Source organism: Camelus dromedarius, chromosome 33 (assembly GCF_036321535.1).
Source record: "Camelus dromedarius isolate mCamDro1 chromosome 33, mCamDro1.pat, whole genome shotgun sequence".
NCBI classification, from domain to species: domain Eukaryota; kingdom Metazoa; phylum Chordata; class Mammalia; order Artiodactyla; family Camelidae; genus Camelus; species Camelus dromedarius.
This window is the reverse complement of record NC_087468.1, coordinates 9612223-9624280: the sequence shown is the minus strand read 5'-3', so window position 1 is coordinate 9624280 and position 12058 is coordinate 9612223. Positions and strand designations below refer to the sequence as shown.

General features: G+C 40.5%; 1 protein-coding gene across 6 annotated transcripts in view; it reads right to left on the bottom strand.

Moving 5' to 3' along the window:
* Positions 1–12058, bottom strand: part of AFF3 (ALF transcription elongation factor 3) — a 493384-nt gene that overhangs the window by 149045 nt on the left and 332281 nt on the right. For all 6 annotated transcript variants that reach the window (XR_010378788.1, XR_010378787.1, XM_064481854.1 and 3 more), the window contains 2 exons: positions 8100–8136; positions 753–804 (listed from right to left, as the gene is read on the bottom strand). Coding sequence is in view for 4 of the 6 variants with exons in the window: in XM_064481854.1 (XP_064337924.1) it covers positions 753–804; positions 8100–8136 (89 nt within the window). In the remaining 2 variants the exon portion in view is untranslated. The remainder of the gene's footprint in view (positions 1–752; positions 805–8099; positions 8137–12058) is intronic.

The following is a 12058-nucleotide window of genomic DNA, read 5'->3' as shown; positions in this document are numbered from 1 at the left end:
AGTAAGAAAATATATTGAATGCCTCAGAAGTGATAGAAATAAGGATTTCTGAGGAGCAAACCTGTTACTGATCCCTGTGGAGCTGAAATTATTTGCTAGCTTGTGAATTCCCTTATTTAAACTTTGGCATATAAATTTGGCATCAAATTAATCATTAAAACATATTTGGATTTCTTGATTATTGAGAGGAAAAAGACAAAACGTAGTGAAGGACATGCTTTAAAAGAGCCTTTTCTTATCTTTTCAAAACTGTATTTGTTAACTCGAAAAAACGAACAAACTCTTGTGTGTCCAGAGGTATTTATAAATGTCTATTTCACATAATTTGGAGGTGAGGTTGCAAATGGCAGGCTTTAAACTGACACAAGTACTTCACGGGTGTGCAGGACAGACAGTCTCCCAGTCTGTGTGAAAAGTTCTGCAATTATTTATGACCACGATGGAAATCTCTGAGCAAATTCCAAAAGGTTTCCTCCCCTCCCCAAATCCGTAATACCCTCAAATCTCATGACATTTGTGTTTCAGGAAGGGGAGCCCTGTATTTTCAAGATGACTCTTACCGGGCTAAAGTGTAAGAAAGACCTCAAAATGCATCTGCACCCAAAACCATTTTAAAAGACATTATGATGAATAAGAACGACAGGCTTCCTTCCACGACTATTATTATTGCTGTAATGAGATCTCTGCACTGTGTCATACTATAAGCATATTAAAGAACAGCCATCTGGGACAGAAACAGGAAAGAGACTTACGATGTATTCGACGTGCCATTGTCCGGACTCCCTGGCTCAGCACCACCTTTCTCTTAAAAAGGAAGCAGAAAAAAATATGACTGTGTGAGCGTTATGGTCTCTAAGATTTCAGAGAGATTACATATATTTCCATGCTCCTATTAACAATCATTCAAAATGTGCAGCAGGAGGCTTTTAAAACATCTTTTTATTGTCTGAGAACCGGATTTGCAAAATAATTTCTTCTCTGTAATGCAACTGGCCAGGCGCGGGTCTGTGAATAGGTGCTAAGGAGCTGTTTGCAAACAGCCAGAGGCTCAGAGCGGAGACCTTGCCAAAAGATGAATATCTTACAGATGGAACCTGTTTCCTTCCACTTCAGCTTACAGAAACTTTAAGGAAATAAATCCCATTAGCATTCTACGTGCAAGGCATTTTGAACTTTGATCCTTTCTGCTTACACCAGCCAAACCAGGTCAGGCTGCATCAGAACTTGGAGGAGAGAATTCTGCCGAACACTGAGGCTGCACCATAGGTTACGCGACCCCCAAGGACACACCCCACAGAGAGCCCTGGTGGTTTGGGTCTGCCCAGTTAGGGCAGAATAAGAGGGAAATCGGAAATCCTTCCTGGCCATCTGAGAGGCTAGTTAAAGAAATATTTCTGCCATCTGTGGTCACTGAGGATTTAATGGGCTTTAATTAAGGGAGCCTGGAACCAGTTCACTTTTTGTAGTTTTAAAGGGCAAATTTCTCTCGCAACGGACGTAATGTCATTCTTAGATCCCTGACCCGTGATGGTTTGGAACCATTCATCCTCATTTTGTAAGTTGCTTCTTTTTATTTCCTTGAGGCCAGGGGAGGGAAGAAGGGTTGTGACTGCCGTTGTGAGTTAGCTGTGGTTGTGTAGGGATAATAGTGAAATAAACCCCAGAGAAGGCTATGAGTTGCAAGAGATGGGCCTGATGGTGGTAACTTGCTTTGCTTTGCTAATTCAGGTCAGGCCTGGAGATGTCAAAGAATCCCCTAGTCTACTGTTTAGGGCCCCAGGCCTCTGCCCCAAACAGGGCCCTTTCGTCAGCTGTTGACATTAGCTTACAGTCACCGAGTCTCAGCAGTGACCCCCTAAATCATACGATGAACACATTCCAAAGGTATCATCTAAAGTGAACTTAAAGGTAAATTTTATAATTTTTTTCTCTTTTTCTACCAGGAAACTGGTGAGAGAAAGAAGATGGTTGTATACAGTTCGCACATCTATATCAGATAAGACTTTCTGCTAAAGCGTCTACACGTTGCTGGAACGTCCATGGGGGACAGCCACCGTGTTAAAAAAAGCCACTGTATCTATTTTAACTGCCTCAAGAACAAACGCTGGTTAGACAGACCCCCGTACACGTGAAGCCATGTGGCAGCAAAAGAAGAGGCAGCAAGTTAATAAACTTGCTTTTAAAGCTCATGCGTTCACACTGTATTTTGTCTTCCAGGCCAGGTCTGTGGTGTCATCATTTAGGAGACATGCAAGGCCTTGTCACCTGGCTTCAGTGCTAGAAAATAACCTAATTTAGGACGTTCCAGAATCACTTTCCCACTGAGTAGCCACAGTTCCTGCCAGCACCCCAAAATAGAGAGCCGCGACACCTGCATTAGGTTAAGACAAAACTAAATGGAGGTTTAATTTTTCTCAAACATGTTGATCTTTTTTTTTTCTCTCCCTTTCATTTGGAGAAATAAATGGTTACTTTCTCTGGTCTGTCGCCGCCAGAAGTCCCCCCACGTACAATCATAATTAATCAAGAATATAAACAGTGCACTCAGCAACACCGGCGATGGTAAACATACCCCAACAACTTAATGTCAGAAACCCAGCAAACCAATATGAGGCACGAAGACATTGATTCGATGTTTGAATAAATAAATATGTTTTACCTTCCCCGGCAAGGCTGCCAGGTAACTGGCGGGCTGGGAGGACACAGGACTTATTGCACGTGGGGTCTGGGGGCTGCGGGCATCGTGGGCTGGATCAGCACGGGGACAAAGCTGCGGTGGATTATCTCTGCTCTTAGCAGCACTGATGTTGTGGCAACAGGGAAAACAGAAGGGGTTCTGGCAAACTGGAAGGATGCAATGGGGCCAAACTGGGCCTATAGGAATGGTCCTGGAGGGAGCGCTCTCTGCTACTTCAGGGCTGATGACGGAGTAACCTTTCCGGGGAAAACTAAGCTCAGTTTGGAGTCAGGGATTGAAACCATGTCTGTCCTGCAGGAAGAAGAAATACAAAATTCTCCCCAATAGCTTGAGCTTTTAGGTGATGCAATTTCTGAAGTTAACTTGAAATGTCTAAGCACATGAACCACGAAGAAGCTCAGCCTCTTTCTCAGGACCCAAGGGAAAATCACGCAGCTAAGCTAGAGAAACTTCGCAGTAAGAGATGTTTCAGTTGGGTGCGCAGGGGATGTTTCCCCGCAACCACCTGAGAGGGCTGTCGGGGGCCGTTTTTGTTTTTTCACGACAGATGCCACACTGCCCTCCTTGGGAGGGAACCCGCCTTGATCTTTGGGGCACTGGGCATATGAGACTGGTGTGGGGGCAGTGTGGTCGTCTGGCGTGCAGAGACAGACTCACAGAGAGGAAGAGAGAAAAAAATGAGCCATGGGAAGAAAACAGGCTCAGATGTGTAAATGCACATGCACGTGTGTACGTATATAGTATGTACATATCGTACTTTCCGCTTGACAGTCCGTACGGGTCTACCTGCGCCTTCCACGGTACCAAGCACACACTGCATGCTGAGTGTCTGTCTTCTGTCTGAGGACCTGTCACTAACGTAGAGGTCCACGCTACCACGAGCGAGGAGGAGAGACGTGCACTCACCGCGGAGACGGACGGACAATTTGAGGCATGAAACAGTCTGATGGCTCCAAAAGGTCACATACAAAATTACAACAGCTACACTTTTAATCCAATAGATGGACCAAGGACTGATACGCCAAGTACTCTGGTAAGCGGAAAGATAGATAATATCTAATTCATGCCCTTTAAACTTAAAATGACTGCACTGCTGGAGTCCAGCCCTCTCCATCAATAGTGCCATGATATGGAGCAAAGAGGAATTTTGAAAAGGAACTCGAAATAGATCCAGGCTGTGTTCTGCTGTGGAGGAAAGTTTTGCTATCCTACTACTTTTCTTTAGAATAAAAGTCATCCCTTTATCAGGGTTAAAACAAAAAAAATTGAACAGTGGAGAAAAGGTGACGACTTTGCTGGCTTTTGTTTTCAGTTCTATTAGTCCTACAACCATTATGCTAAGTAATATATTTATTTCTAGATGTGTCAACTTTTAAACAGTACATAATGATTTCTGATACGAAAAAGGAAAGAGAAGGTATTTAATATACTATCGCCTCCTTTCCCCTTACAATTTTGGTTAGTTCTGTTATTACTTTTAGGGCCTCTAGTGGGTGTTTTAACTTTAAATAAACTTAAACTTCTGTTTCTTGATTCATCAACTTCTGATAGGACTTCCCTTTCACACCGTGTGGAACGAGGAAACTTACCCATCTCTGCTTCCCTCCTGCCTCCCCGCCCTCCATCACTCTGCACAGCGATATGTTTCCCCCTACAGAGCCATGATTTAAAATATTTATATCCTGTTCAGTAATTACTCATGAACCATCCTCATTAATATTAATTTAATTAATAATTTAATTTTGGGAATTGCCTATAGGCCAACGAGAAAAATTGTAAACCAATAACGGAATTTGTAATACCATAACAATATAAATATCAGTCTCTAAGGGACAGAGTAGGGGGACTGGACCTGAACAGAAGGACTGCCAGTAAACTTGAACACTTGAAGTGTTCCCAGAATTTATGTCATACAGATTCTCATTCTCACATTTCAGCACCCCACGGGTTAATCTGTCTCAAGTGAAGGCTTTTCCTAAAAAGAAGTTAAGCAGAGTTTGCATTTAATGTGTAGAAAAATGTACATTTCATATATATATCATTTTTTTAAGTTAAATGAGTTAACTGTGAAAACCCCTTCCAGGGATGGAAATGGGACATTGACGAGAAATCACCCAGGAGCTCCTGGGCACGAACGCTCTCCCTGCCCTCCCGGCCAGCTACCTAGCAACGGAATTTTGTATTCATCCCTCTCTTTCTTGACAGTTTTGGCTCCCGGGTATTTATTTGTAAATAAAAGAGTCTTTAATTTTTCCTGACTTTAAATTCCACATGAATGGAATCATGCCGTATGCATTCTCCCGGGACTCACTCCTGTCGTTCAACTGTGTGGTTTTTAGATTCAGCTGACACCATGTACGTGCCTCTGGTTCCTTCACCCTCACTGCTGTGGTCACCCTCACATCCCCTTATACAAATCTGCCGTTTTCCTTTATTTGACTTTTTTTTCTGTTTTATTTAAGAAATACATCAGAAAGATGTTCTCCACGGTCTTTTGAAAGTGTATAATTTTACTGTTCACGTGTAGGTCTTTTGCACATATTTGGAATAGTTTTTGTATATGACGTGAAGTAGGAGTTAATCTCCTTTTTCTCTTACCTCCCCCCCTCCCCCACAAAACAACAACAACAACAAAGTTTTTCCTTTTTCTCCCTGGAGATAACCAAGCATTCCGGTACCAGCTTTAAGCAGCCCATTCTTCCTCCACTGGTCTGCATCATCAGCTCTGCCACAAATGGAGTTTGCACACATCTGCGGTTCTGTTTCTGAGTCCTCTGTTGTTTCACTGCTCGACTTGTCTGTCACTGTCACGTTACCCAGATAAACACTCACTGATTCATTCATTGGTCAGGTAAGGCTCCAACCTGATTCGTTTTCAGGGGTGTCTGAGCTATTTTTGGCCCTTTGTTTTATCAAGTCAATTTGTTCCTGTTTGTTTCATTATTTTCCTTTTCCCTCTTCCTGGGTCATGACCTTCCCTGCCCAGGATTATCTAACAGCAGGGTCCTAGCCACACTCCATTTTCCAGAAACTCAGCTGAACTTCTGGTTTGTTGATGACATCCTTTCCTGCTCTCAGTGTTGTTATGGATTTATTTCCATTACTACAGCTTTCTGGTTATTTAAACGGAGATTCTGAAGGGAGGGAAAGAAGTGCTCACGCTCAGTCTGCCACTTGACCAGGACATTCTCATAATGTAAAAAAAAAAGTAGACATACGTCACCTATTTTAATACTTGAGCTTCTCAATACTTACTAAGCTTCTATTTTACAATATTAAATTAAATTAATTGGTAACAGCAAACTGTCTAAAGTATCTATCTTTTAAAAGATTGGCATTAAAAAATCATTTTCTGTTTAATTTATACACTCTTTCCTTTTAGTATCTTGGTAACAGAGTTTTTCGAATTCTAAAAAGAAAAAAGCACAGACCTAAAGTGGGGAAGAGGTTAATCCGTCAAACAACACATACACGTTCTGTTTCTCTAAAGTTCAGTTTTTGCCTATTTTCTACATATTTACTGGAGCCATCATTACCCAAACTGTAGTGATTCCAAACCAAATACAAGAAACAGCACAGGAAATGCTGATGGGACCAGCTCTCCTGAAGTTTCAAATGTGCTACCATCTACAGAGGACACTCCAATTTTTGAACAGTGATATTACCTTTTTATGGATGTGCTTGGTTTGGGTAGGGGAGATTTATTTGAAAAATACACACACACACACAAAATCCCCTTGCCCCTAGGGAAAAGAAAGCCAATCACTAATTTCCTTGGACGATGGACTGTGGAGGGTTTTATGCCACAATGTGCAGGTGCCACTCACAGCTCCACAGAAGACAGGTCTGCTTTTACATAATCTCAGCCACAGCACCAGCAAGTCAATGTCTGCTGTAAAACATGCCAGATGCAAAGATCACAGTATGTAGCTCTTGGACAAGAAGTCAATCTCACACCAACATGACAGAAGCAGCCTTTTTTGGGTCGAGGTAACAAGAGGGAAAGTCTGTGTTCTTTTGGGGCAGAGATCCCTGAATTCAAATTGTTATTATTATTATTATTTTTTTGCCATGTGACCATGGGCTAGTTATTAACTGCAGAATCTCATTTTCATCACGTGCAGGAGGGGGTGGCAGTGCCTACTTCACACAGCTACTGTTAGGATTAAGTGAAACAGCATACGTAAAGGTGCCAGCACACAGAAGAGACTCAAAGCTATATCCTTTGTTCTTTATGTCACAGACTCCAAGCTGAGAGGAGGCACGTTTATTCTATTATATCTATCACATCCTCCCTTTCACCTGAGCTGTGTAAATTCAAATGGAAAGATGGGGTGAGGAACGTAATGGCAATGCTTCTGGATGTTCTATCTTTGGCAAATGATGCTGATGCCCACACACCTCATGGACTTAACCATGCATCTCTTCCCATTCCTTTTCTTACTATCAAATTTACAGCTTCCTACAGATTTCAAGTCCCTTAGTATCTCACCTCCTCACTGGCACTTGTGCTCACAGCGAATTCCAACAGAGGGTGGGATAATTAAGTCATATTGCCTGTGCATCATTACGCCATCATTTCCTCCCCCGACCCTGACCTTTCTCGAGCTGTGCATTGGAAGTCTGGAGCTTCCTAATGCATTTGTCATTTGTCTGGATGTCTTTCCTCCCTCATCCTTCTGCCCTCACAGATGCTCAGTGGGTGAGCCTCAGGTCCTAAGACACAGCGACCGGCTCAGAGTGATTTTCGCCTTCAAACAGCTTTGAAAATTGGCAAGGGATGCACTCAGCCGACTGGCTGGTCAAGAGACTAACAAAGGCCAGTCTTCGTGGGTGTGCTTTCGTGATATGAATGGGGGAGCTTATACATTTTTAATGTGCAAGAAAACATTAATACCAATTAGTAGTGCCAAAGGAGAGAATTAAAACAATACTTCATGGAACGCTAACACTCTCTCTTTGATGAAGCAGCCCATGTGTTTTACTAGACGCTGGACTCAGTAACGAAATTCCTTCCTGGACACGTGAGTCTGCTTCTCCCTGAAGAGGGCATGGGTTATTCGTGGATGTTAAGGCTGTTTATCACAGGTCTTCTGATTGGGTCTCTTTGCCCATTTATTTTCTTTCAATTTTAGCTAACTCATTAGTTGCCTTTAAATTTTTTTTTGTTCATGTTTTGGGCTTCCTTCCCTTAAATAAAGAGGAGCACTTAGAGATAAGGTCTCCATGAGTCTTACCCACTTCAGCAGAACTTGAGCAAACGGCTTTGTTATTCGCTACCTGACTCTGTCTTTTAGCAAAACTCCTTTAAACCTACTGCCTACTGCATGCGTCTGTCCTCACCGGTTCCACCCCGACCCCAACGCCCACATACAAAGCTGGAGAGAAAAGTCTTTCTTACTTGGATTATTGTGTCCCGAGGAAACGAGCTGAGAGTCCTGAAAAAAAAAACAACCCAAGAAATATCAATCAATTTTCTCATTTTTACTTTCAGAATGTCAGCTGAATATGAGATACATCGTTGGTCATTCAGAACCTAATCACTGGTCATAATCTCGCCCAGCTATTGTAATGAGAAACATTTACGTGAATGTGCTTGTTAAGCAGTTCTGGTAATACAGATCACAACCACTTCTACTTCATATTATGGACTTTTGTTTTGTTTATTGAGATGAAATTCACATAACACACAATTAACCACTTTAAAGTGAACAATTCAGTGGCATTTAGTATGTTCCTGATGTACTAAAATCACCACTTCTATCTAGTTGCAAAATACTTCCATCACTCCAAAGTAAAACTGCTAACTCATTCAGCAGTGTCTCCCCCTCTGCCTCTCTCCGCAGACCCTGGGAACCACCAGTCTACATCTTGTGTCTACGAATTTATCCATTCTGGACATTTCATATAAGTGGAAACATACAATATGCCACCTTCTGCATCTGCTTCTTTCACTAAGCATGATGTTTTGGAGGTTCATCCATGTTGTAGCATATATCACTACTTCATTCCTTTTTATACACGAATAATATTTCATTGTACATATATCCAACAACTTTTTTTTTCCATTTTCATATTCTTTTTCATTAAAGGTTATTACAAGATATTGAACATAGTTCCCTATGCTGTACAGAGGAAACTTTTTTAAAATCTATTTTTATATATAGTGACTAACATTTGTAAATCTCAAACTCCCAAATTTATCCCTCCCCACCCCCTTTCCCCAGTAACCGTAAGATTGTTTACTATGTCTGTGAGTCTGTTTCTGTTTTGTAGATGAGTTCATAGTGTCCTCTTTTTTTCTTTAGATTCCACATATGAGTGATATCATATGGTATTTTTCTTTCTCTTTCTGGCTTACTTCACTTAGAATGATGATCTCTAGGTCCATCCATGTTGCTGCAAATGGCATTATTTTGTGATCATCTCAATAGATGCAGAAAAAGCATTTGATGAAATTCAGCACCCATTTATGATGAAAACTCTTACCAAAGTGGGTATAAGGGAACATATCTCAACATAATAAAAGCTATTTATGACAATACAGCATAATACTCAACGGTGAAAAACTGAAAGCCTTCCCCCTAAAATCTGGAGCAGGACAAGGATGCTCACTCTCACCACTTCTATTCAACATAGTCTTGGAAGTCCTAGCCACAGCAATGAGGCAAGAAAAAGAAACAAGAGATCGAAATTGGAAGAGAAGAGATAAAATCGTCACTATATGCAGATGACATGATACTATATATAGAAAACCCTGAAAGCTCTACACAAAAACTACATGAGCTGATAAACGAATTTGGCAAGGTAGCAGGTTTCAAGAGTAACATATAAAAATCAGTTGCATTTCTTTACACTATACAACAACTTGTTTATCCATTCACCTGTTAATGGACATTTGGGCTGCTTCCACCTTATGGCTACTGTGAGTGGGGCTGCTATAAATGCACATGCATGTGTACTTGTTTGAGTCCTTGTTTTCAATCCTTTTGCATATATATCTAGGAGTAGAATTGCGGGGTCATATGATAATTCTATGTTAAACTTTTTGAGGAATTGACAAACTGTTTTCCTCCGTGGCTGAACCATTTTGAACTCCTCCTAGTAATGTATAAGGGTTCTAATTTCTACACATCCTCACCAACACGTCTCATTTTCCTTTAACTAAAAAAAAAATTTTTATAGCCATTTTAGTGGACATGCAGTGGTTTCTCACTGTGGTTGTGATCTACGTTTCCCTAACGACTATGACCTTGAGCATATTTTCATGTGTTTGTCGTCCATTTGTATATCTTCTTTGGAGAAATACATATTCAAGTACTTTTTCCATTTTTTTAATTCTTATTTTTTATTTAAGTGTAGCTGATTTACAATGTTAGTTTCATGTGTATAGCAAAATGACTCAGTTATCCATACACATACATATATATTTTTTTCAGATTCTCTTCTATTACAGCTCATTACAAGAAATCAAATATAGTTCCCTGCGCTATACAGTAGGTCCTTGTTGTTTATCTGTTTTATATATAGAAATGTGTATCAATCCCAAGCTCCTAATTTATCCCTTGCCCCCACTTTTCCCTGGTCCATTTTTCAAATTGGGTCGTTTGTCCTTTTTTTGTTGAGTTAAAAGAGTTCTTTATATATTCTGGATACCAGACCCTTATCAGATATATGATTTGCAGATATTTCCTCCTATTCTGTCAGTTGACTTTTCACCTTACTGATAATGTCCTTTAATGCACCAAAGTTTTCAATTTTGATGAAGTCCAGTTTACCTAATTTTTCTTTTGTTGCTCATGCTTTTGGTGTCATATCTGAATTCATTGCCAAATCCAAGGTTAGAAAGATTTATCACTGTTTCTTCTATGAAGTTTATGGTTTTAGTTCTTATGTTTAGGGCCTACTGTATTATTGACTTTTAATCTCATCCACTTCCCATTGAAGCTACCCTCACTCTTACCACCTTTCTGAAGACAAGGCTGGTGACCACTCCATCAGGGACACGGTGCTGAACACCAGTTGTCAATCTCACGTTGGTGGACGGAAAGATCATCACAGATTTCCACTTATCTGAAATGGCAGAAAGCCTGCACTTTATAGTATTTGAGTTTAGTTTCTGATCAGGTAAGTAGTGAACAAACCTGATTTCACTTCCACTAAAGTGAAAGGCTACATTTTGTCTTGGGAATTCACATCATCTTTCCTTACAAAGTTCCTATTTAATGTGAAATACAAAGGAGAGTTATAGAAGAATGAATTAATTGAGATGGTAAGAATGTAAGAAAATAGATACCAGTGCATTAAGTCTGGTGAAACTCCTTTCCAATTTTAGTGTGTGGAACAAAAATCCAGTGAAATGAAACTAACTTCTATTTTTATGGCTTTTTTATTATTTAAAATAGTAAATACTACATACGTATTTTTATTATTTTACTTTTACCCAGACTGGTGGGTAGAGGCTAGGTAGGAAAATTGGGACGGGAAGGGGGTCCCACTGTATTAAGCAGCCTGAGGCATACACAGATGCCTTTAATATTAAAGCGTATAAAAATGAGCCATTCATCTGAAGAAAAAACAAACTCAACTCTCAACCTGAGATTCAGTTTTTGGAAATAGTGTATTAAGATGAAATATGGTTCTTGAGATGGCAGACTAAGATATAATCCTCAAAAATGATTCTGGCCTGTTTTGTATAGTGGCTGTTATGAAGAAGACATTCACTGTTAAATCCCCCAGATGGACTGGTATGTTTCTCATTGCTTCTAATTAATTAAAAGTTTGTATCTGAACACAGCTTAGTGTTAGCTTTGACATGTGAAAAATACTTTGAGTCCTATGTAGTTGACTTCTCTGAGCCGTCTGGAGATTTCAGCATTTTGGAGGTATCTGGTACTAGACAGGTGAAGACTTGCTCACCATCAAATAGACAAGAATGGTCACTGAGACAGTTTTCAATGTTAAGTTCATTCTTAGAAGAAAGAAAAAACAACAGCAAGAATTTTTGTGAAACTGTTTGCTGATGTTATCAGGGCATAGATGGTTTTACTTCTTGATGCACTTCAGACATCCTGAAACCCAGACGGTGACCAGTGACCATAGACTCTCGAGCAGACAACCGAAGGGGAGCCTGCAGAGAAGGCGGATCACAGTTACACACTGCAAGGACTCGTGCTTCATAGACAGCGAGCTTCAGCATTCAGCCAGGACATCTGTGTAATTAATGATGATGACTTTTATTGGGTGGGGAGTAAAGAGAGGCAGAAAATGGTTAAAGTAACTGGTTAAAAAAAATCATAGATGTTGGCCCTTCTGGACAGAAGGAGACATTCGGAGGGGCAAAATAAAATAAAGACTTTG